This window comes from Nipponia nippon, unplaced genomic scaffold, assembly GCF_047370975.1.
Source record: "Nipponia nippon isolate SJK-2023a ecotype South Korea unplaced genomic scaffold, ASM4737097v1 scaffold_4, whole genome shotgun sequence".
Taxonomy (NCBI): Eukaryota; Metazoa; Chordata; class Aves; order Pelecaniformes; family Threskiornithidae; genus Nipponia; species Nipponia nippon.
Genome location: NW_028262358.1, coordinates 39069784 through 39097098, shown reverse-complemented (window position 1 = coordinate 39097098; position 27315 = coordinate 39069784). Strand labels below are relative to the sequence as shown.

Sequence of the window (27315 nt, the reverse complement as noted above, 5' to 3'; positions counted from 1 at the left end):
CTAATTTCTAATAAATCTTAGTGCTTATTTACTTTCTATTAAGTATTACATAGACTCATTCTGTCTAAATCTAGCGTAAGTTTGAACAGGATAAGGCAAGTTTGCTACTGCTTATAATTATTTAAGTTTTCTTGTTGCCTCACGGCTTGAAGCAATGTTCACCTTACCACCTCAGAGCACTCAATTTATTCAGAAAGCCCAATCAGATTCCTCCCTAACATGTATTTTCTCTCCCATTAGCTGAGATCATGACCTCAGTAATACAAGTAAAAACTCAGCTCGTAACAGGTAATGCAGTTTCACGTACATAGGTGTGTAAATTCAGTACATGGCTATTAAGAAAACTGAGCTCACCCTGCTGCAGGCAAGCAGTAAGGCAGTGTGGAAAGAAGTTGTACCAAAGCTACCATGCAGAACACAAAATGAAAAGCAGTAGCAGTTGTGTAAGAGGAAAAGTAGTTGGGTATTGAAAACAATATTAAACTGATGACTTGTACATACCCTCATAATAATTTTCCTTTCCTTCCTCTTCACATAACAGATCTAAACTAATATTCGCTTTGTATCTTTATTTTCTCACTTACGCCCATTTTCTTCCTTAGACACATCCTTATTTAAAGAAGCATGTACCTTAGACTAAGACTTTTATTTCCAGCTAAGTCAAGAGGGCACTGCTTTAACACAGTGTATATATAAAATCTTACATGTTCTTAAGGAAAGTTTTCCTTTCAGTACCAAAACCAGAAGCAATAGTCGCAACAAAGACAGTAGAACCTGAGCTCTTTGGAAAATTCTGACTTTATTTTACTGCCTCATTGGAGACAAAGTTTTTTAGAAAATATAATATGCCCACATAAGGCACAGTCATTTTAAAGCCTGTATTCACACAACTGCCAAAGTCACTGCAAACAAATTGGTCCTAGCTGCCCTGCTTTATAACTTATATTTATTTCCTGATTGCCTTACAAATGACTTGTAACTTACATCATATCAGTTTCACCACTGATTTTAACCTAGAGACTTCTGCGGGTTACAGATCACTAACACTAAGTCTAAAATTTGGGTCATAGCTTCACAGCCATAGCACAATCTGCACGGTCGTCACACCTGCAAGGGAATTCTACTTCACTTCTCACTCCAGAACCACCTGAGGGCCTCTCCCACTCTGTAAAATCTGCTTGTTACAAAGAATTGCTTTATGAAATTTACCTAGAAAAATATATCCACGTACATAAAAATAAGGTAGCTTCAGAATTTAGAACTCTAATCCCAAGTGCATCCTGGGAAGACATTAAAATCTACTGTATTTTTAAATAAACAACCCATCTTGGTGAACTGGGAAGCCAAGAGGAAAGTTATGGTATATGAATAAAATGGGAGAAAAATGTCTATAATTTGGCTTGAACAAGAATGCCAGACTGAAAGATTTCTACAGTTAATAGCTGCACAAAAGTATATTGCACCCTGAAAGATTTCTCTTGGCAAAAAGGTAAGTATGCAAAAGCATTTCTGTTGGCTTTCCACAATATTTTGCCTAAAAAAATATTTTACCATTTACTTATTTTGATGGCCTACTATCTTAGAGAAAGGATACATTACAAAAGAAAACACTTAATAGGGAGGAAAAGAGATACTACTTCTAAATTAGAATACATATGCCCTTGATCTTCGCAGAGTTTGAAGCACAGGTGTGAGCTGTATTTACATTAGGTCATGATTTTGAAATGACCAACAGCTGGGACTGCATAGGTCATTGGTGCATGTAAAGTTACATATATACACACGTCTTTGCAGGCCTTACTAAGCAAATTCAATATTGCATTGCTGCAAAAGACATTTACTTTGAAATGCTTACCTAGCCACAAATGACTATTTTCAAAGTAATACAAATGCTGTTGTAAAACCAAAGCTGAGAATACCTTAGATCAAATCAGAAATCTCTTGAAAGGGATATTTTGAAGTTTTTTCTAGTGAAATGGACAAGAAAACAAACCTTGTCTTGCTACTTTCACTGTCAATGAAAGGTTTACTACAACAGTATGGTTGCAGCCTGACAAATGCTTATTGTTGCAATGACTTAGAGAACACTGCATTCCACCCAGAAATATTGTAAGTGTTTCCATCAGGGTAAAGACGTTCAAATACAAACAAAATGAAGTGCCTAGAGGAGGAAAGGAGGAACAAGAATTTATCAAGACTGTTAGTGATTTATGAGAAGTAACGATTATGGGGCCCAGGCAGTGTAAAGAGATGATTCTATTTATCATTTCCCCCCTGATAGCTATGTGCTAGAAAGTGGCATCAATATATCATCAAAATATTAAGCTGGTGGCCCTGCAGTCTGGAATTTATTTAGGGAGATGTCATTGTTGCAGGTGTCTGTGATGGAAGGGAGGACAAGTTAATTACCTCTTCACCAATCTGGATCTCTCGGACAGAGCGAAGTAAAAGCTGGTATCCTTCAAAAACGATCACGCAGTTTGGGTCACAGCTGTGGTTCAGTAAAGACATGCTGTAAGGGGTGGTAGAGGGGGAGAAAGAACTTTACAGAGGAGCCTCCGCTGTCATTCTCCTTTAATCATTTAAAAGTAGCTAACATGATTACATCTGAAGTATCAAGCAATTAAGTTATGAAACAAATAAAATCCCTGGTAAATCAGCTGCTCTTGGTTAGGGGAGGAAAATTAATGCTTAGAAGATTTATATTCATTGCTAATAGGAGCCATGCCTGGATCTCTTCATGTGTTTCTGCCTTCTGTGTACTCAGGGTGGGAGGGAGGCAACGGCCTCCCAGTGACTCTCCAAGAGGCCTGACTCAGGGGAGAGGGCAAAGCAGGCAAGCGGGGAACAAAGCAACCTGGACAGTTCAGAGCAAAAAGTTACTACCTCGGGACTGTGTTTTATTTCTGCTGCTTCTGCTCAGTTTCAGGGCACTAACCTGATCAGTTACCCTGACCATCAGTGGAACTGCAGCTCAAATGGGCCAGCAATCAACCTGTATTTCATATCAGGTAGAAAATGGGGTATACTATGTCCCAAAGCCAAAGTACTTGGTGTATAGAGTTGAAAGAAGAGATACAGCCATTGCCTCCGTTTTACACATATTTTGGTTCAGCCTCTGTTCTTATGGTGTGCGACAGCTGAAGCAACACAGCTCACTGGGGAGCTGCTGCCACCCCCAAGAGACACACATGCTGGTGATCTCCTGACACAGACATGCCCTTCCCTCCTTTTTGAGGCAGACAGTTAAGAACAACATCAACGACATCCGCTATATACTTTTGAGTCCCGTGTTTCATTAGCTGAGAAACAACTGACTTTGCAAGGCCAACATCAGTCCCACAGCAGATGTGGGGCTGATGATTCTTCCCTTATGCGAATGACCCATTGAAAGAACCGTTCTGGCATCATCAGGCTGGAAGAAGAATTTTTGGATTATCCAGCTCCTGGCTGCGTTTTGCTTTCCTTGTCCGCCTGATTCAGCAACTCAAAATCCCAACTGTTGTTGGCAAAATAGAGGATGTTGCCAAGGGTCAGAGCCCTGCACCAAACCATGCTTATTCAGTTCTTGACTCTTAAAGGAGCTATCAACAGAAGCCTGACTCTTTTGATATCCTTTCTGGCCTAATGAAATATCTGTGGTTAATCTCCACATGAACCCAGTAATGTACACTGGGAGAGGTTATACATTTCACTTATTGTGAGATCATTGGGCATACTCCCAAAGCTGCTGGCAAGGTGATGCAGAGAAGGACTGCAGGATTTTATCTATTTAAAAATATATCGGGATGCTGAAGCTATCAAGCCATGCAACAATATACCACCTCTTAATGAGACTAAACAAAGTACTTTTAATCAAATTTCCCCTCATGGAAACACTAGTGGGTTTGATGGCAATTCCATCTGAATTCATCTGGAAGGGCATTTGCCTAGGATTTGGGAACCACAGATTTAAGTTCACAGTTTTCCCAGCTCACAGTGATTTGCTACAGCAAAACTCAAAGTGCTCTGAACTGACGTGGGAAAGAGTCTCTTGCATCCCTTGGCAGTGCATTATCACAGAACATAGATAGCCACTTTCTTCACAGTCAGGGGCTTTTTTCAACCAAAGGAAAGCATTTTACTAATAACAACGCTCCAAAATAATGTTCCATTTTTCCCAAGTATGTGAAAGGATTTGTTTCCACTCCACTATGAAATGAAATGACTGTTCTGTACTTTTCATAACACTAATTCCCATGTCCTCCTAACCACCTTTCCCTTATCTTTACCACAAGGCAGGCCTCAAGATATTAAGTGTCATTAGTCAGATCTTACATGTGTGACATTAATAGAAAAAGAAACAACAGTGACAGGCCCGCTGAGGTATTGACAACATAGTTCAACCGTGCATTAACACAAAACCGAGATGGTAAAATATAATTTAAAACTATACATACTAATTGTCCACATTAATACTTACAGGTAACTAATTCTATGAAGGCAAAACCTTCCCTGGTACGTACTTCTTACCCAATACAAATAAGAAATAATAATAAGAAATTCAAATATTAACATCCATCTCTCAAGGGGCTTATCTTTTCACCTTACTGGTTTCTTAGTTATGGCAATTTACTAATAAATGTCTTCAATCTTTTTCTTTTAATTGCCAGTTCAGAAGGCTCTCTGCTGCAAAATATCTGTATTCTCAAGCAACACTGAACAAGTTTCCTTTTACTGGTCCCAGTCACACTTTTTGATGTCAGCATTTATTCTTACTTAGAAAAGACTACCACCTCCATGGAAATAAAATATAAAGTTGTATCTTATTTAAACTGTTTTAACTCTAATCAGGACTATTACACATGATTTCAACTTGATCATATTTTTTATTCTCCTTTAATTTATTTGCATTTCCCAGTTTCTCGTTTAGATATGTTACCTGCTGCTTTGATGGCCCTTACAGCTACCTAGGAAAAAAAGAAAAAAAACTAACAGATATTTTGCCTCTGAATGAAACAGTGTCCACAGTACCTGGGATAGAGGCCAACACCAACATCCTGCATCTCTCCATTACTGATGGTGAAACAGTTACAGGTCACCTGTAAAAACAAGGGAAAAAATCCAGGATTACCAGAATCATTTGGAAAGCCCATACTCAAGTGAAAAAACGTTCAAAATAAAATGAAGGGGCAATTGGTAATTGGATGGGAAACATTCAAGCCCAACATTGGTGCTCTTTCATTTTAGAGCAATCACATCTGGGACACACTCTCCTGTAAAACTGCAGTCAATTAAAAGCAGAAACATTAGCATCCTGCAAAAATGTGGGGTTAAACATATGCAGAGGCCCTACTTTCCTGTCCAGAGAGGAAAAAAAAAAAAAAGCCACTCTACACAGAGCCTGAGAAGCTCAGCCCAGAGACAACATAGCAGATGACAGTGACTGCTGATGAAAAGAGTGGCTGTTTCCATGCAGGGACTCTGCTGATGCCAGGCTGTCACAGCACCTTTTAATGAGTACCAGTGGAGCCCAAAGAACATATATGGGACAGTTTTGAAGTAAACAGCAGCCTTGACTGTGGCAACCTGATATGGGCATAAATAAATACGAAGACTGCACAATAGTGTATCTTTCACGTTATGGGTATTTTGGTTTGCATGTAAAAGATCCCACAAAAAAGCATGTTGAAATTGTCATTCAAGAAAAATATAACCTTTCATTTAATCGCAAATATTCAGCTTAATAGTGTATTCTTCCCTCATACAATCATACAAAGCTAAAGTGGTCTTAGAAAAGAGTGAAGAATGGAAGTTGCTTGCAAGTAGATATAGCCCTACCCCAAACTGTCAGTCTGAAGTTTCTTGGTGTTCAATTCCAAGATAGATCAGCAAGTACCATTTTCATGGGCTTAAACAAGAAACAATACCCAATTCCTAATGTATTTTTTAAATATCTGATTTTTTTTTTTTTGAAACAGCTGGGTTTGTATTTTTTCTTTTTGATTTTTTAGATAATCTGTTAGTCAGTTATCAATGACATACTAATAAAATATTTTATGTAGAAATACACTGCATGATACTGCATATACAAGAAAAGTCCCAGGTCTCTTCTGCATAACATTAGATTATTAATATCATTAATTCTCGTTAGAACAGAAAATGAGTTAGAGTAGGATTTGGCAGACGTGAAAATGAGATTTGAAAGTTGCAGTTTTATCTACAGAGTAATTGCCCAGAACGGTAAATGCACACCTCTATTTTAAAGAGGTACACTGAACAATTTAATAGTAGATCTTATCCTATAAATTGACAAATTATTATTTATGAGAGCATTAACCATAAGGTGAAAATGAAATCCTCTTTCAAAATTTCTCATAAATTCTGACAGCAACGTTAATTTAAATAAATGTACATGCAGTAGGGCATGTGTTTTTTTTTTTTAATGGTTAGACAATACTTTGATTAGTCTATTATTTATGTAACCCATTCAAATGTTCCTGATCAATTACCAAAAGCATATATCTTAATTATTTCTTTCCTGCTGGCACTGGATATAAAGTGTCAGACAACTTCTGAGCAAAGATTAGTCCATTTAAAGTGGCAATTATCCTGGTTCTAAAAATATTGACTTGATTTTGGTATTTATTGAAAAAATAATGCCTTCCAGGTAAAAGAGAAAGAAAGCCAGCTTATGTGGACCTTAGCTCTCTCTAATGGATTATGAAGTAGCAGAGGTCAAACATCTCTTAGAACTAAATGAATCCCTCTTCCTTGCAAATCTATTATTACCATAAATCTGTTTATATTAACAATATTGAATTTTGATCACTGTAGAGTTATAGAGACTGTTTCATCATTTCTATCAAAAGTATGTATTCTATTATGTGAAAAGTTTTACACACAGATGTAGCAATAGTTTTACTTTTTCCTTTTCATAAGCATGCATTAGCTTTTTATACCAGGATATATGAGAAGAAAAATGTGACATGAATGGACCCTCTAAGATTCAGACATCAAGTTTCTTTCAAGAGTAGTTCGTTGTGAGGTACTTTTTAACCTCTCTGGTTTAGGTGTCTTCACAGTATGCAGTGGCATCTCAATATCTCATCGAGGTAGTGAAATACCATCTCATTTCTAATTATTTGCCATTTCAAACACGAGACTGGGAATCCGAAGTATACAGGGCCAGATCTAAAAAGGTATTTAAGTAAGTAAACACAGGCAGAAGTCCAACTGGTCCCTCGAATTTTGACCTACGTGTTTTTGCGCACAATCCTACCAGAGGCATAAGAAGTTTCAGGTGCTCTAAAGTTTGATTAACCTCCTATGAGACAATCTTTCCCCCCTTTTAAACTCAGGTACGAAAAAAACCAGTGATGCACATATAAAGTGTACTACAGATAGTAACCTTTGTTATGGCTGCTTTCTGTCCTCAGCAAGTGGAGAGAGAGGAATTGAGATGGTGGTGGTGGGAGGAAGATCTCATCATTTACAATGTGAGAAATTTTGATATAATGACAGTCCTTCACGGACAGTTAGCTGCTGGTAACAGGTATCAAATATGAAATCTCCATAGTCTGTCAACTGAGGACAGGGTTGTTTGTTTGTTTTCTTTTAGATTTGTTACAAAGTCTCTAAAAATCTACTGAATCTCCTCTACATTTCTATTTATGTAAACTTTTAAGAGGTTTTAAATCTCAGAGTTAAAGGTCAATCCTACCAAGGGGAGTTCTGAGCTGTCAATTGAAAAGTCCACCACAAGAGTTGATGTTGTAGACCACACCTCCCACAAAACAAAAGGAAGAAGGCATTTCTTTTACAGAACACTGAAGAAAAATCTATTTTCCTAGTTTCCCAGGATTCACAGATGTAGCTCAAATAATAGCTAAATCTGGAGCATCTAACAGTACTGCAGAAGAACACAGGTAAGCTGCTTGTTCCTGAGGCAATCGTTTACGGATCAAAACCTACTGGGACTGGAAGTTAACTAACTCCATTTCTAGGGGGAAAAAAAACCCCAACCAAACAAACAAGGCAAAACAACCATCTTTCTCATGCATTACAGTATTTCTTTCAGGTTTCACGGTCACCTTGCATTGTCTTTTTTCTGCCTTAAATGACCCACCTTATTCCTTATACTACAATCAGGTTCTGATTCTGTGTCATCCCAGATTTTAAAATAAGAAAGAATAAACAATTCTCAGCAACCTGGTGCTTCAAGAAATGTGTTCTTCCTTACAAAGGCATGGCCCTTGTCATCTTAACTCCTGCAGAATCATTTATCTCAGTTATTTAATTTGTCTTGTTGTTCAGCTTGTCCCTTCTGATTCCTCTAAAAATTCCTCTCTATCCAGCAACGCAGCACTAAAACTCTATATCCACATACAGAGACAGAACAGAGTACTAACAGAGTTTATTATACCCACAAATAAGCAAAAATGCCCACATATTTCAGAACATCAAAGTTGCAAAGTCGAATTCCTTTCCATTTCTAAAATTTCTGAAATAACACATCTCCCAGCATGAGAACTGACGGAAAATTCTCAGGGGAGAGTCACAGACTTTTCAAACCTCCACGATGCAAAACTTACTTAGGAGTATCCTAGAGCTCTTGAGGCTTATCATCATAGCCTGATGGGCCATATAGTTCACTAACAAGTTAAAGAATGAATTCTCAGTGTTTGAGTTGGCTCCGTGGCAATAAATGTTGCAAGTTTACTTAAAAGGAACAACAAACAATATTATATAAACTGATTGAATTAAATAAAAAGATTTGTTCTTTTGAGAGACAGCACATGTTTTAGAGAGGTATCCTGTACTCAGTAAGGTAACCCAAGTAGAAGACATAGTCTTTCCCAGACTGGTAAACACACAGAAAGTAAACCAACTTTACTGACTGACCATTATTCTCAGGCATACTTATTCAGCAAACAAAAATTACTGCAATCTGTTAAATTTTATTTCCTCTCCGAGTGACATATGAAAACTCTGTAAATTTACCCCGTAAGGATGTCTCTGTTCTCAAGACGTCTGGAGCTACTGTCTGAGCAATCTCTGTCTGTGCCAGACCCACAGTCTACTGGACAGCCATGAAGATTTATTTCAGTGTTTGCATTTGACAGGGTATGAAGGCTTCAGTTTGGCAATACACTGAGCTGAATTTGCTTTCAGTTCAGACCTCATTCATATTGCTTTATACCATGGATTTGCATTTGGGTTAAATAAAGCAGACTTAGACTTGACAGCAGGACATTCCAGATTTGGAATTTCGGATGCTAAGACAATGAAAAATGTCAATAAGGGAGTAAGGAAAAGAAAACAAGTCATTATTGGCTAACACTTGCTGCACAGACCAAATTACAAACACCAGGACTAATAATCAATCATTTTGTCTCTACGTGTTCCTGTACGTTACTGCAACACAGTGAGGCAGCTCTTGTAACACACATAAGAAACCCTCACGAGAAGGACTACCAAAGGGTATATTGCGCTGATAGGGTCAATATCATTTTCAGCTTTGGTATACAATGACTCCAGCCATCTCTGTAAATGGTGTGTCACAGCTGGTGTATTCTAACCCACCACCAGGAAGAAAGCCATAACTAACACTTTTTTCCCTCATTTATGAACCCAATGTAATGTAAATTAAAGATATTAAAAAAACCCTTCATGGGTTATTAAGTTTCTCATTCACACCAAAGCTGGCTGGGTACTCCTGGTCATTGGTAAATATTTAACAAAAGATGCTGTGACCAGTTCTCATGCTAACAGGCTTCTCAAGAGACTCAAACATTATCCAGGAGGAAGGGGTGAGCAGTAAATACTATGCGAGGGGCACACTAATTCAAATGACCAAGACATACCCCAGAGGCCTTCTAGCACCACTACATCTCACTACAGCTCTGCACCGATAGCTCTTTCCCACTCGAGGATGAACAGACAGCAGGCACAGATGGCTGATAGATCTCAAATCTGCTAATGACTTCACCTGGCACGTGGAGCGCTAGAGCAACAGTGCTAAACACGGCAACAGTGCTAAACTGTAAATGCACAGCATGCTACGGCAGTGACAGACCTGTCAAGTCCCTGTTTTCTGTGTATTTCACTCAGCTGCTCATGGCCACAGCCCACGACACCCAGGCAAGCACAGCTTCTCGCTCCGAAACCTCAGCTCTGTCCAATGGACAGGGCATTGGAGAAGGAGAGAGGAGATGGGACAAGGTGGGAAGGCATCTGCTACCAGAATGCTGTGCTGAAAGGAGCCCTGTTACAAGGCACATTTGCAAAACAGACCTACCTTTGCAGTTTATATATACACGCCTGCGTGTTTTACTAAATCAGGAACTTTGAATCCAATTCTACGTTGCATTGTACTCGGGACCTATCTACTGGCTTCCATAGAAGCCACAGAACCAAAACTAGATGAAAGAGACATCAGAAGGATCAAAATACACTGAAAAAAAAAGATTCTTTGGCATTTTGTTCCAGACAGAAATCAAAGCATATTATAATGGCTTTGGGAAAGCTTTATCTTATTTAGATTTTCAGACTAAGGAAAGGGGACAAGTAGTTAACTACTTGTGATTCTTGCTCAGAAGCCAAATTTTGCTGCAATACCATGAAATTTGGAGAAGTTACATTTCTTTCACACCATGACCGAATTTGCAAATATTTCATTTTACTTCAAGAACAATTCCTTCTATTAATCTCTTGTGCCAAAACATCAATTTTTTGGCTAAATTAGAGACTCCCATTACTTCAGAGCTAGTTACAGCAAAGATGTGTATTTCCAGCTGTTTTCTTAGTTCTTCATCTTATGTCTTTGGAGATCTTTCTTCACATCAACTATCAATATTTCAGGCCTTTTTTGCTATCCTAGCACATAACAGTTTCTGACGAGTGTACAGAACACAGGTATCCCTTGCAGAGGGCTGTCACCACCTACAAGGCAGTAGACCAGAAATTTGGCCTGACATTAACAGATGATTTAATGCAAGTGTGCTTCAGGCATCCCTTTTTAGTACTCAGCTAAGTGGTGCAATTTTGATTGGAATGGAATGAAAATAGGTCATGGCAAATTACCTCCTCTCTTCTTAACCCCACACATACCTCTCCAATCTTTCAAATAAAAATATTTAGCTATGCTAAATATATTTGATTACTAAGAATTTCAAAGCCATCATTACTAGGACAAATGTTATGTTTGCCATGGGCACTTTTTTTAAGCGTGTGCAAGATGTAGTTACAAACCTGAGACTTGAAAAGGTAAAGCCTGAAACATGTAAAAATATTGCACTCTTTGGGTAAAATGAAATATCTTGAAGTTTTGTAGAACTTCCATTAAAAGTTTTGTGCAACTTGTCCTAACCTTTTCACAAATTTCTCCTCTGACAACAGTCAGCAAGTCTCATGTTCCCTTTGGTGAAATTCTAGCTTTTACCCAGCTCTGCAAATATTATTATTATTCCTGCTTTTTGGAACGGAACTGAAATGCATCTATTTCTGGAGCAGAACTGAAGAGAGGGAGCTGCAAAGCCACTAATGGGTCATATTACAGTATGCTTGCAGCATTTGGCATTATTAATTGGAGTGGAGCAGAGGCATGACATCCTTCTCTTCATCCTCATTTTCCTACTGGTAACTCCACTCCTGTGAAATGGGGCAAAGTTATTAACTTGATTTCAACAGCCACTGCATGCCTGCCTACTGAAAATAAACTGCTTGTTTATTGAATGAGATCAAACTTCATGGGCATCCAGTAGCAGTTAACTGACTTTGTATTTGTCTTGCCTATTTTGTTACAGATAGCTGTTTATCTGCTTTGTAATGATATACTCAAAAAATAAATGTTGGACTTAATGTGAAAAATTAGGTTGAGATTCAGCTATGGTTGCTGGTATGAAAATTACATAGGCAAAAGCAAAACATTAATGAATTAATCTTGTATAACTTCAGCTAATAATACAGGTGGAATAAATTAATCTGTCATCTCCTTCCATTTCTCAGATGATTTCCTCATACCAGACTCATAACTGCTATGCAGCCTAAGTTAGGCGATATGAAACCTAGCCTAAATGTTTCAGGGTTTGACGACTTTATTCTCACAGATGCAATTTAATTGTTACTCATTCTGGAGCTGCTTGTTGAGCTAGATCTTTGTCCTGGTTTCAGCTGGGATAGAGTTAATTTTCTTCCTAGTAGCTGGTAGAGTGCTGTGTTTTGGATTTAGGATGAGAATAATGTTGATAACACACTGATGGTTTGGTTCTTGCTGAGTAGAGTTTACACTGGTCAAGGACTTTTCAGCTTCTCGTGCTCTGCCAGGTGCATAAGAAGCTGGGAGGGGGCACAGCCAGGACAGCTGACCCCGACTGCCCAAAGGGCTATTCCATACAGTATGACATCATGCTCAGTATGTAAACTGGGGGAAGAAGAAGGGGGGGGGATGTTGTCTTCCCAAGTAACCGTTATGTGTGATGGAGCCCTGCTTTCCTGAGGATGGCTGAACACCTGCCTGCCGATGGGAAGTAGCGAACAAATTCCTTGCTTTTGTGCGTGGCTTTTGCTTTACCTGTTAAACTGTCTTTATCTTAACCCATGAGTTTTCTCACTTCTAGTCTTTCGATTCTCTTCCCCATCCCACCGGGGGAAGGTGAGCGAGTGGCTGCATGGTGCTTAGTTGCCGGCTGGGGTTAAACCGCAACAATCTTCAAGTATATTTACCTCTTGAAGTTCATTGACCATAAGTCTTTGGATTTGGTCTGTTGGGCTTAGTGGATTTTTGTATCTCTTTCTTATTCTCTTTTTCTCTCTTTAACTATTAACCAACAATATCTTTTCTACTGGGGGAAAAAAAAGGGGGGGGGGTGGATAAAAATCTGGGGAAAACTTTTTTCATACCATTTCTTTAAAATTGTTTCCACTGGGAAATTTCTGAAAGCTCAAAAATGGAGAATGTTGAAGAGGAGGAAATTTCAAAAAGAGTTGAAAAAAAAAAGAAACATCTCTTCCAAAATGTGATGGCATAAAATGAGTATTTTTAAATCTTAAAAACTTAAACATAAATAAAAGGTTTGATTCCAAAAATTCTTTTGAAAAGGGCAACAAAAAACATTAATCTTGATTAATTTGAAATGTGGAAAACATTTTTTTGAGAAAAAACCACATTTTTTCTATAATTTTTTCATAGGTAGCATGTGGTTTTTGAATCAGCTCTAGCCTCACTTTGCTACTTGAGTTACAGCCTAAAACAGCGATGACTAGGAAGTTTTAGGACTGAACCTAAGACCTTTTTTTACTTTCCGGTGAAAAAAATACAGAGAAACCACTCATGCCAGCATATGACACTGTAAACCTGTATGTGTCCATGATCACTACAACCTGCTTTGTTTTGTGTTAACCAGACAAAATCTCAGGCTCTCATAATGTTTGCACATCGAGGCCCAAAAGAATACGGATATCACTCCCAGTTCTTTCCATTTTTCTTATCCCTTTCCCTATAGATAAACTACTACTACTTTTCTTTTGGCATAGTTTTATAAAAAGGAGTAAGTATTGTTCTTTTTATCAAATCATTAAAGCAAAAAATAATTTTAAAACAATTTGAGTTATTTAGATATCATTTATTTTTCAACTTATTCCTATCATTCAAACTCGGTGACATTACTACTTCTAAAAATAAGTGGGCCAGACATACCCTTCTGTAAATCCATCACCTTCAATGGTCTAAACCCCTTTCTCCCCGTTAAAGGCCTCTGGAAATCAGTAAGTAAGGCAAGAGGCAACATGCACTATGTTCTTCCAGATATTTGGCAGATCAAACATCTGCTGAGAGCAGGTCATTTAAGTTACATGCAATAGTATAATCTGAAAATTATATGAGCTGTTCACATAATGCAAATGTAGCATTTCATAAATAAAATACCGTCCTTTTAAAGTTTTCTAGCGCTTGACTAGCATATGCCTGCAAAATGCAGTTGAACTCACCCTTCCTCCTTCCTTCCACAGACAGCATATGAACTGTGTTGTCAGATACGATGACTGATGCTACTGTACTATAGGTGTTCTGCAAGAGACAGGCTAGAGCCGCCAGTGGCCAGTGAAAAGGAGTGGAGTACCAGCTGATATTCATCAAATATATTAAGTCCAGGTGGCAATTAGAAGTTTAACAGGACAAAGTAAAACTGTGAAACAAAAAGCCCACTATGTATTTAATCCTGAAACACTGAAATACCCAGCTGATTGCCTTAATGAGAGGTCTTTGGGGAAAAAAGGGTAACTGCCTATTAAAGGCACTGAAGAGATGCTTAAATCCAGAACACAGTTCTAGACCCCTTTCTGACTGAAAGGGAAAACTGATTGCACTGTTAGCATGTGTGCTGGCACAGAAGGGTCATCATGACCATATCAGAAAATATAAGTCAAACTCCATTTCCTTCTCAGGACAAAACAGAAGAATGTTACATTTAAGGTAAAGATGTGATATGATGCATAGAACAAATTAAAGCTAAAGAAGTAATTTTAAGGCCTGTATAACTCAAGTACTCAGTATTCAAGGAGTTCTTGGATTTCCATAGGATGTGTGCATTCTTAGTATCTCCGAAAAATCAACTCCCGAAGGGTTTCTAGCCAGCATTTTTTTTTTCTACATGTCTATTTTTTAGGCTATTTCAAACATTGCTCTGATCAGGAAACAGTTGAAATAATTTAATTTTTGTAATTCCATAACATTGGACATACTTAGTCTCAACACAGTACATATGCTTCTAGTTACTGTGAGGCATAGCTTTCACGTTGATGCCACTTGTTTTCTCATTCCCATACTGTTAGTTCGACATTCTTGGACAAACCTATTTGATGATAAATCACAGTCAGTCAATGACTTTTAACGATACCAAAGACAATTTGCTAGCATTGTGCGCTATATTTGACCACATTGGGAAGTGATGGGGAGTTAAGTCAGGGGAAAAAAAAAAAAAAAATCCCGCTCTACTCCTTTGGATCCACTGGGTGCATTTGGCACCCAGGCTCTAATCCCGAGCATCTCAGAACTGCATTTCCCATCGGTAGGCCAGGGCGGGGGATTTTGCTTGAAGAGGCTCTGGATGATACAACCTGCTCCATTCAGAAATGCCTGGACAGTTGGTACCGAGGAAGAGGAACCTCCCTTTCACATTTCATTTGGATTCCTTTATGACTTTCGAACGTACTAGTAGAAAATAACTGTTTTGTTTTCCCAAGAGAAGGAACCATGGGCATATTTTGGGTGGTTACATGGGAACAAGGCTTATGGCACACACAATGCCTGCACCCCAGAAACTAGAGGAGAGACGGTCACCATCCCATCCACCAGGATTCCTTAGCAGAAGTGCCATTACTTCAACAGAATGGATAATAACTCCCAGTATATTGTTCTACCTACAACTGAATAGAATAGGTTTTCCTTTGAAATAGCATTTTTCTTTATTGTACCAGATTAGTAGTAGCCATTATACAGATTTTCTGTATCGTTACTATATGCTATTACTAGTTAGGAAAAAAACCACAATACTTGAAGGCAGCATTAAGCTACACTTTCATTTGAGTAAGAGCCACAGAGTAAAGAAAATACAGTGATTTACTCCAAAATAAGCTCATAAATTAAGCTCAAACAGAGAACTCCTAGTCAATGACATCAAAAAATGAGTTGACAAAAGAACTGTAAAATAGCTACATACAGAGTAGCTTTTAATAGCACAGCTAGCATCATAGCTTGCAGAAGAATTCAGGAAAAAATGAATTCCTATGTATGCTTCCTACTTAATGAACTCTCTTATGGTATGCAGACTGTAAATTGGTGAGAAAATGGTCAAATAATTGCATTATTTGATCTTTGACTCGTAAAGAAAAAAAAAGGTATTTCAGTTTGAAAAGTCTCTACCAGATATCTTGGAAATACAGAAATAAAGGAAGGTTAGACAAACACTGCATTGAGCTCACAGTTCAAATGCTTGTGGGTAGCTAACTGAAGTTCACAGACCTGTATGTAATTGCTGTCTACAGGAAATACTTGCGTTAGCGAAAGAATTTTCTCCTCACTCCTTCACCTTTGCCCTTCCACAAAGTCACCAGCAAAGAAACCTCCTAAGAGCATTTCTGTGATGAACAGGACTTTCCCCACCTCTACGAAATGAACTAAATCTAACAGCCAGGAACAGAATCTGTCCACTTCTCAGAAATATGATTTTAGCAAGTATTAATTGATAAAGGATATACTTTTATACAAATAAGCTTGAAACAAAATGATCCACTCCCTGTTCATTTGTCCTTGTTTAGACCCCATGTGTTTTTTTGAAGCTTGTAACACAAATAAGAGCACGAAATTTGCACTTACATTAATGTAAATTGGCAGTGACTTCAGTGACATCAGATGAGTTACACAAAATAAAAATTAGGTAGGAAGAAAGTTCACAAGTTGAACCAGAATTAAAATTTCTGTGAGCATTGAAATTGAGTAATGTAATTCCATGTGGTTAAAACTCTGTACATTTCAGACAAAACAAATCCTTGCCATTAAACATCTGCAGCCTTTGGGTTGCTTAATTCTTAACCTAAGCTCTTCACCACAAATGCCTCAAGTTCACATTAAATACTAAAACAAAAAGACAGAAGTTTTTAAAAAAACAGACAGTAGATGTGATATCATTAAATAGCCTGACTAGTCAAAGTTGAAAGCTGAGCAAACATTTTAAAAAATAACATGCAATTTTGTTTCGCTCTTTCTTCCCCTTGCTTGAGATAGCTTGAAAGGCACTGAAACTTTGCATTTATCAAATATGTCTGTGGCTTCCAGCATTCAAATGATATACTGTCATTTACAAAGTGACTGCCATAACCATGTATTCTTTCATGTGAAAGTGACTTTTGCCTACTAACAAGTATCAAAATTTCTTTATAGGAAAAGCTGCATCATCTTCCCTCATATAGGCAAGACCAGGAAAATAAATACCAGTAGTATACCCTGGAAAGCTGATGCATACCAATATGCTTTAATTTCATTTTCTTTATCTTACAATTTTTAAGCCAATTCAATTGTCTTCATAACCCTGATTCAAGATTTCAGCAACTTTAAGAACAGACACGATCTCTAAATTTCAAAGTCCCAACATTTGCTACAATCTGAGAAAATTACAGCGGTGTTATGTTATATATTTCAAGCAAGAAAGATGGCTGAGATGGCTGTGCTGGCTTTACAAACCTAAGTACAGATTTACAAAACACCCCTTTGATTCACAACACTCTCTAGTGCTTCATGCTATTTTTTTCTGATATGCAGATTCACTCTCAGCGAATCTTTATCTACAGTTTCATACTCCTTACTTCGAGGTTTGTTTTTTTTTTTTTTTCGTGCAAACCAGATCTTTACATATACCCAAGACAAGCAAACAAGCTAGATAAACAATGATTCCAGCAAGCAACAAGGAGCAGCTGGCATTTCTGTTATACCTGACAAAACCCAGGGTGACAGGAAAGAACATACTAATTTTTGGTCACAACAATACCAGTGGATCCTAGCAAATTCCTCACCTCCACTTCCAATGCAAACTCTAAGTTTATACCTCGAAGCTCTCTTAAAAACATCACAGAACCAAAGAAAGTGCAAAATTGCATCAGAAGTATGAATGACAAGGCATGAGGTTATTCAAATCTACTGTTGCACTTCTCACAGTTTGCATTTTGACACTGCCTCTCCTCCTTATGTTCATACTGTTTTTACCCAAGCATAATGCCAAAAACCTACATGACAAAATACATTCTTCCTTGATGAATTAAGACCTTTAAAATTCAATATTCTGGCTATGATTTTTTAAGAGCAGCTTTTCCTTTAATCTAGGACTTATCTCTCATCTGATTTGACTGTCTATGAAAATTTTACCTTTAAATTGTTATATTTTCATGAATAGAATGAGGTAAAACTATAAAGTAATTCCTAAACCCAAGACGTTTCACCCTAAGGATCCATTCGTGATACAATAAGAATTTAAAACAAAAATTACAAAATCACACTAGGTAAGGTTTCATTGTTAGCTCTTGTTATGAGCGCCATATGAGAACAAAGTAAACTCCTACCTCTTTCACCAACAAATGTGGAAATAAGTCTCTTTTTTACATATTATAACAGAAAAGAGTAATTTGTTCCATTAAGTCCTGTTTAAGTTACAATTAAAATGTATTTTTGAAGTGTTTTACATGCTGTGCTATTCTTGGCCATTCATCTCAAATATAAATCAGCTGTGTGAAATTATAAAATTGTAATCTTTAGGTCATTTAACAAGAATTTCAAATATCAAGCTTTCAAATACCAAATATTTCCACTTTTTTTTTTTTAATATTGAGCTCATCCTAATGAAAATGCAAAACATTTTGAAAGTTTGAATCATGATCTAGCCTTTGTGACCAGTCTTTCCATACTGAGTCCAAGTGTTTTCCCATAGACAGTAACATCACCTCCTCAGTGAAGCTGAAACAGGTGCCCTTTTCATTGGCGAGGCTCTTCCTAGCCATGAATGAAGTGCCTACTTCTCTTAAACTTCATTGGTATTTTTTTTTGACATTTTATAGTCACTGTGATAGCACCGCATCGAACAGTCTATTGAGCTATTACCACTTGACAGATCATTTAAATCAATCATTCAGTTTGTGTAAGATACTAAAAACAAATATGTGAAAATTATCCCTTAGGACAAAATTTAGACTTCTAAATCTGTTTCTCCAAACTACATTGCCAACCCTCCAGTTACATGTCCAAGATTTTTAACAAAGAAGATAAAAAGCAGGAGAAGGAAAAGTAACAAAAACTATAAAATGACTGAATTAAGTAAAAAGAATAAAATAGAAGCCAAAACTACAGGAGATAATGTATTCAAAAACCAAGTTCAAACAGATAACTTGCTTCTTAGTGAGCACTTATCAACAGCTTGGTTGTGGAAAGAGTATGGAGGAGAGGACCTGGCAAAATACCAGTCAAGCCCAATGGTGCTTTATTTCCACCACCTGTTGCTCAAATGTGTTACAATATGCAGGTCCCAATAGAATATAGGTAGAGTTTTGTTTTAAAAATTATTACACATCTTAATTCACTCAGCAGTTCTAAGCAGCAATCCAGCTCTGACACAGTACTTGCCCATAAGCACCTGCTGGCGTGCTCTTAAAGGTACCAGTGCAGCAAATGACAGCCAGCAGCTGTTTTTGCCTCTGCCTGCAAATGCAGGGCTGAATTCAGCCCCGTGATGCCGAAGCTTCACCTGCCTGTGGATCTCAAGGTCCCTGACTCCAAGCCAAGCTCACCAATTCACAAAAACTGCCTCTTATTAACTAAGGACATCTTTACCTGAGGGACAACTGAGGCTACATAAACCTTGCCTTGCATAAATACTGGGTCCATCCACTGACACCTTCTCACCCGGTCAGCACCTACACATGGAGACTGCACTTTCAACTCCCATACTGTAGTAATGACTGAATCAGAGGGTACTGATACCTTGACTGAATAATGATTCTCTTCTGCTGCTTTACGAGTAAAAAGATTGTTTAAGATTGTCACCTAACTTTGTACAAACTAGTCAGGCATTTGACGATGGAGAAATAAATCTTCTTGCTTTCTCTTCTTTGAGAAAGAGGCCCTGCTTATGCAAGCGCTTACAGAGAAGTTTTGTTTTCAGCTGAGCTTTCTCACTGACCTCAATAGGGTGGTTCACAGGTTACTGCTGCCATTTCTTACCTGATTCAGTAAGCCACCCTGCAACCCATGCCCCATGAATGGTTCATCCACTCGCTTGAGTATTGCTATTCTAGTTATAACTAGTTGTGTCTTACTGTGTCTAAAGACCCTGCAATGCGACTACTGTAAAAAAGGTAATTTTAACTTTAAATTTATTTGTTTTATTGAATAGACATGCGATTTTTGTGCAGAATCTGGCCATTGGAAGGATTCCCAAAGCAGAATAGTCAGCAACAGTGCCAGGACCTGTGCATGAGTTAGGAACATGACGGTAACAACTGTGTAGGGTGGCTTTTTTACATGTTGCTTATTGGTAAACATGTCACTGAGTAATACTTGACAATAGTTAACAAAATGATGCAGAAGTCTTTTATCAGAGGAAACATGTTAAAGTGAGAAACCAAGTGAAGCTCACTCAGTCTTGATAACTAAAGGAAGACCTGTTTCTACCACAATACTTCCATGAGACTGGGCAACAACAGCAAAGGGCAGGAAAGCTGACCAGGCTTTAGGGGAGCTGCATTAGTACTGGCATGTGGGGAGACAGAAGCAAGGATGTTTTTGTCAAAACAAAAATAGTGATTGAACTTCTACATAAAAGCCACTATTTAAAAAGCCCTATCCATACAAATCTGACAAATCTGCTCCAAGACATACAAAGAGATAATTGCAAAATAAAGGTCACTGCTATTTACTCAGACTTCTCTCTGCCAGATCTGTGTGCATGACTATGAACATACTCTCATGCCACTTCATGTGTTTGCCTAAAAAAAGACATATTATTTAACAATACGGTCTTTGGCAGAAATTTAGCCATAAAGCCACACAGTTTGCAAACCAAGTATCCATAGTAACTAAGTGCACAATAATTAAAGTTGGGTATTATCAGTTTCAAAATCATTCACAAACAAAAATGCTACGTATTTGAATTACTAAACATTTGAGCCTGTACAGTCCCTTCATTTCCATGAGTAAAAATGTTTATCCTAATTAGATCTGAGCAAATAATTTTCAACAAACCATTTACACTCCAAAAGCAGTTTCTGTCTTTACTTTTGGAATCCCTGAAAGTAGACTATCAATCTGTCAAAATTCATTCAAAATCAGCTCAACTCTTTCTTTCATGTTGTTGCTATTTTTGAACTCAATGAACCAACCATGAACTAGGTAGTAAAAATTCACACTCAAGTACTGAAACTGTGGACAGTGGCTGAGTCTGCAGACACATTGGCTGACTTAAAAACTGAAAATACTGTGGCTTATTGTGATTGCATTGCAGCATAGATGCTAAATGTAAATCACAATCCCAAAGACAAGCTGGAAGAAGCCCTGCCCTAGAATAGTAGCAATTAATGGAGCAATGAATCTTGGAAAATATTAATTCTTTATTTTTTAGCCCACACAGAAATTGTCACCCAGACCATCTTGAGAATTATGATTTTTGGGACAAATTTTTCTTTTCTTCTCCCATTATCATCTCATTATTGGAATAACAACGACTTAAATCCTTTCTGAAAAGAACTGGGATCAAAAAATAATAATGCTTCAAACTGAGGAGTAAAATAATGGAGCATTTCATCAGTAGGGAGGAAAAAAAGGTAATGCTTTTGGAGATCCATTCCTCATTGCAGCTTCTCACAGAGCTTCTTTCCTGCTTCTCACTTTGGCAATTCAGTTTTGTGACTACAGGTTGAAACCAGAGTTCAGCAGGCCTGAAATACTGTTATTTGTCTCTACATCTGTAGCTTTATGTTTCTGTTTGCTCAAGGATGTCAAACAGTGTATAGACATTAATTAGTTAAGTGTTATAACAGCCCTGTGAAGAATGGAAATGCAGAACAGAATCATAAAGAGGGTGAATGCAACACCAAGGCCACGGAGCACACCAGCAGCAGTTTGGCATACAAAGGAATTTTTTTTTAGAGTCTTTGACTGTATCCAAAAGGTTTACAGTTAAAAAGAAAAAACAAACAAACAAACAAAACACAACTTAATGTTCTTTGGAAAATAACAGACGCATAAAATCCGCAATTGAAATGGGATTCCTGGCTTTACACTTCCCTGTGGCACACGTTGGTGGTGCCGTGCTGCAGTACAGCTGCGGGCACAGCCCTGGTCATGTTATGCCAGTTAAGGGGCCATATATTATTTCATGTCTTCCGTCTTGGCTGCGTGATGCTGTGAAATCGTCTAGTAGTTCCTACGCACTTCTCTGGCATATTTTCAGTCTGCATTTGCCTTTCTCCATTTATGCAGATTACTGCATGCCTGTTAACTGCCATTACAGAGCGAACTCATCATATAGAAAACAACAAAGGGAGCAACACAAAGAGGAGGGAAAGACATCTCCTCAGCAGCCAAAACCTATAAAGCACCAGACCCCTTTTAAAAGCTCAACCATGAATCAGGAAGGGAAACCCCTGAAGAACTGGGGACAAGAGCAACCAAACTAACACACAGAGGCCGCGCAGCCCACCTCGTCCACTTGCTGTAGGGCATTCGCCACCCCGACGCTGCAGCCTGCCTTGGCAGGGGTGATTTTGCCTCTCGGGACCTGCAGCGCTGATGGCGAAGGAGTGCCCACTGCGGGGAACAGCTCGCCTGGGCCCTGCCGGGTGAGGGGGGGAAGTGGCGGCAGTGGGGGGCTGCCATGTCTACACCCTCAAAGGCAGGTGACTGTGTCAGGCCAGGAAGGCACCTAGGAAGGTACCCAGCACTAAACTTGTCAGGCCCCAAATTTAATACTAAAACCAACACAGTTGGTGTGCTTTCTGGGTGCCCTGTTAAGAGTTCATGTGCTCAAAACACTTGTATTGGGAGCTGAAAAGCTCCAAGTCGCCTCCTGCCTCCTAGCGAGCTGAGAAAGGCACAACCCTGCCCAGCCATCGGCCTGCTGAGCTGGGCCCACCCACACCCCAGCCTTGCCTCAGCCTGACCCCATCCCCAGGGAGGTGCCTGCCCCCATGCCCCCCAGCTGCCCTGCTCTTGGCTGGGGTGGTGAGACAGGCCCTGGCTGCCCGGCCCTGCCCTAGGGTCCCGGGGGAGCCCCCGCCGCCCCCAGCGCCCAGCCTGCGCCGTGCCAGTTTATGTTCCTTGCTTTTTTCAGTGAATCAAGTCATGGCAAAATACTGCTATGAAAAGATTACAGTACTCAAGACATAATCACAACAGAAACATAATTATGTCAGCCTGACAGCAGATACTTTCCCTTCCTCCTCCCCACCCTCCACTACAGAGGAATGCTCCCAACAAAACACTGCAAAAAGCAGGTTTAGTAGAAAACTAGTGCATAAACAGATGTCTCCAAAACAGGAGTCACAAGAAAACCACAGCGATTCTGGAAGAATTTAAATTATTTTTTTTCACTGAAAGAAGAAAATGTGACAAGATCTAAAAGCCTGTCTTCCCCCTTCCCTTTCTTCCATAAGGAAATGGCCCTCAATAGTCAAACTTTTGCTGTGACAGAAGAAAAGCAACTCGTCATCAACTGTGTATTTTCCAAAATTATACACTTCTCTGTATAGTGAAAGCACGTGCAGTTTCTGGCTCCTATACAAGTTATCCATAACGAATTTTAGAAAAAAAGAAAGTATTTTTTTAGTCTGGAAAGTGAGAGAATTAATATAGGTAGGGCATATATAAATGTATGTAGGAAAACAATGCATGTGGGAGAATAATGTATGTAGGAAAACATTCACTGTTATTCATTTTCAGTGGACAAATATGAGCTGTTTTTCTTGGAGTCATTGAAAGTGCACAATTAAATCTATTTGCCACTTTAGGAGGAACAAGTTGGGATGAATGGTAACTTATTTCCATGGGTTGTTTTCACAGTAGGCCCCAACTAGAGATTCTTAATTCAAATCCATATGCAACTTTTTTAAAAACAATGAGAAAAATACATGGTCTATTTTGGTTTCAGATCATACACCCATTTGCTCAATTTTACATCATATCTCAAAAATAATTTCAACAAATTTCTGGTGCTCTGAAACCTTCATAGATGCTTTTACAGGTATGCATACTGCTGTCAAAGCACAGAAGCCTTCTGTGAATAATGCCAAAAATACAAGGCTTTTTCAGGAAAATAAGGCAATTCTTGTGTAGTCACATTGCATTGTGCTTCACACAAATCATAGTCTCACTGAAAATATGAGTTTTCCCTTCTAGGTATGGTCCATAAACCTCAATAACACCACCAAGTAAAAGAAAATCACAAATTGTTGCATGATTCATCCTCCTTTCAGGAACTCTCCCTCAGTTTCATGCAAGGCATAGTTGAAAACAACTCTGTAGATGCCGTGAATTTAAAAGAGTGCAAAAGCATTTCCATTAGCAGACCAGAAACTTCCTTCTCAAGCAAGTAAGATTTTAACAGAAGTATAGTGGTTTGAGTTAGATGGCACAGGGTACCTGACCCATATGTTTTACCCAGACAATATCTCTTCTGGAGATCATAACCACAAGCAGCTGTGGCTTAGACAAATCAGAGGAGAATATCCTCCATGGGAAGGAGAAAATGGGTTTGACATTGAACACTTTAAGGATAATCTGTAAACTAGATTCAACTGATGGTTTGTCAGAAAATGCCATGTTGCAGAATCCAAGTATTTTACAGAAATGCCAATCTCATATAATTGTTGCTGTGATACTGGAGAGTACATTTAACTTGAGCAATAACCTGTATGAGGTTTGGGGAGTTTTCTGAATTTTTTTCCAGGAATTTCCTATTTGTAAGATAATTTTTAGAATGAAGTCTCATTCTAAATTGGCATGAGTCAGGCACTTGGAGCTCAACCAGCTACACCACTACAAAGCACATCCAACATCACAAATAAAGACGTTACCATCAAACTACAATAAATGTTTCTAACAGTGTTGCTAAACAGACTGCATATCATGCTATTGGACTAATTTGATTTCTCAATTGCACTAAAAACTGGAAGATCCCTGCACTAATGTAGCCATGCTTGTAATGATGATGCCCATCCAACTTCTGAGACCCAGTAGGTGCTTGCAGCATATCAGCACAGTTCAAGCAAATTTCACATGGTACTTTTACAATTTATAACAGTGAAGGATGCATCAGATAGTGATGGAAGTGTAACATAATTAGGAAGGAAGTTGGTTGCTTTCTTTGTAATGTTAAATATTCTACCTAGGCCAAACTCATTTGCTGAATTCTTTTTGACTGAGATTCACTCTCATTTCTTTTTGACAGGAATCTCTGTTAAGGTTAGAATGAATTAAACATTATCAGAAGAAAGAAAATGGCAATAAGAACATTAATTGGTAATGACAGCAGTTTCATGATAGCATCCTTTTTTAATGTACAGCAGTACATTTGTCAAAATATGAATTGTCTGCTCTGAGAACATGAAAACATAAAACCAACCAACTCTTATATAGACTTTAAGAATCATCAAATTGATCAAATAAAAATGTAGAAGATTTATCACAGAAGCCCTTGACCTCCATGGAGCTTTTCAAACCCGTTAACTTTCCGTCTTGAAGTAGAACAATTTTCTTATGCTTATCTCAGACTGTGTGGGTGGATGAATGAAATCAAGTGTCTGTGAATCTCTCACAAAGATAGGATGTCTCTGTTCTCAGGCTCTAACAGCATCTCTTGGTTTTTTAAACCAACATGCCTGATGAATGATACAGTTTTCACCACCATTTTAAATATTCAAAAGAATGTGCATAATTATTTTCTCAAAATAGACCAGATAAATACAATCTCTGCCCAAATTTTTAAACTGTCTAGCTGGAGCCCTACTTCGGCAGCACTCACCATAGGATCTGAGCACTTCCCAACTATCGGCCTGCACTCTGTATGCCTGTCTTGTCCCAAAAGCTCCCCCAACAGCACATGTCTGTTTCTGGTCCCATTCTGAAAATCTGTTTCTTCTGAGGGTAACTCTATGGCTATGCAGAGCTTCATTGATATCCAAGAAAACACTGTGCCTGTGTCAATCTATATGTCTTACTTTGGATAAAGGAATCTTAAGTGAGCATTCTGGCTCGTGCCTTGCCCTTCCTTCTAAAATGTGCCAAAATTATATGTCTATAGAGCCATTTAGTATGGAATAGCAACACTTCTGAGACTTCCAAGAAAATTCTCCTGTCCTTCGGTTGCTTCCCCATTTATTTTATCATGTTAGTTACTGAATATAAAGCTGTCAACATCTAACACTGTTTACTTCAGTAAACACAGAAAACTCAAAGGCAGTAGAGAGGGTACAGAGGCCACATTGTACCCAAGGACAGAGTGTTCAATGGCCGTGCCAGAGCAACCATGCTGGCTGGTGTGCTGCCATGCACCTGCACTGGAAACAGAACCGAAAACCAGCAGCAGCCTCTAGTGCCATACACACATCCCTGAGCAAAATTAATTTTCTGAAATATCTAAAAGTCAAGTGTGTGACCTTGTATTGACACTGCCAGATGAATCAGAGCTTTAGATAGCTTGTAAGCAACTTCAGACTTCATTGTGAAAAAATAAAAGTACCTAGGTATTTAAAAGAATAGATTGTAAGGTATGGTCAGACAATCGTGCACTGCGTAGTGACTCAAATTAGCATTAAATCAGCCAGAGTTTACCTGTCATGAAATAGAGGCATGCAACAATCAGTTACTGCATCTCAGCTCAAGGGTGGTAACTTCTTAAGACATGCTAACTTAATCATTTACAATCATCTACTCACAATTCTAATTTACATGACATTGCTTCAGCAAATAGATTATGCGAGTTGCAAGTGACCTGCAGGGATATTATTGTATTAGTTAAAATTTTAACAATGCAAATTAGGACAGGCCCTTGGCTATACACTCAGTCAAAAATCATTATTCTAGTGGTGCAGAATGTAGAATACATAACATACAAATAGGGCTTCCAGAAACTGTGGCACATCAGTAAAAATATACCTTTTTTTTTTTTTTTTTTTTTGCAGTGTCACATAAGAAAATAAACCAAAAAGGTAGCAAATATATAGGGAGAGTGATAAATATAGTGAGTGAGAGAAAAGACATGGTGGTGTTTGGCTGCAGTGCTCACTAATTCTTGCAGTAAGTAAGAGCAACTGAAAATCTGAGCACCAATTTTCAGCCCTTGACTTGCAACATACTTCCTCTGTGGCTTTGGGCAAATCACTTACCCTCCCCGTGACCCAGAGCTCTGCATTTAATAGAAATAGTCTGATCCAACTCTACAGCTCTGTATCCCAATTTTCTTTGTTTTCTCCCTGTGCTGTGAGGATTACAATACCATTTCATAAGAATGTGACGCAACAACAACAAAAAGCTCATACCCTTTGTTCTTGTTTCCTACAACTTGCCCTAATGTCACACCCTGTTTTCTGCAGTAAATAAGCCCAGAGTCAAGCTAGAGCCAGAACTCTTGGAATGTAAAATCTGATCATCTGACATAAACCCAAACAAGCTAAATATCAGTGTTTCAAACATATCTGAACTGTTAACCAGAATTAACTGACTTTGATTAGACTGTCTCATATGGTTGGCAGACAGATGCCAATTTCTCAGACACTGTTTTGTAAAAATGTACTTTTATGTGA

General features: G+C 38.4%; 1 protein-coding gene across 3 annotated transcripts in view; it reads right to left on the bottom strand.

The window, feature by feature from the left end:
- SMYD3 (SET and MYND domain containing 3) overlaps nt 1–27315 on the bottom strand; it is a 424868-nt gene that overhangs the window by 81582 nt on the left and 315971 nt on the right. For all 3 annotated transcript variants that reach the window (XM_087775169.1, XM_087775166.1, XM_087775167.1), the window contains 2 exons: nt 5014–5081; nt 2410–2512 (listed from right to left, as the gene is read on the bottom strand). In XM_087775169.1, coding sequence (XP_087631295.1) covers nt 2410–2512; nt 5014–5081 — 171 coding nt within the window. The remainder of the gene's footprint in view (nt 1–2409; nt 2513–5013; nt 5082–27315) is intronic.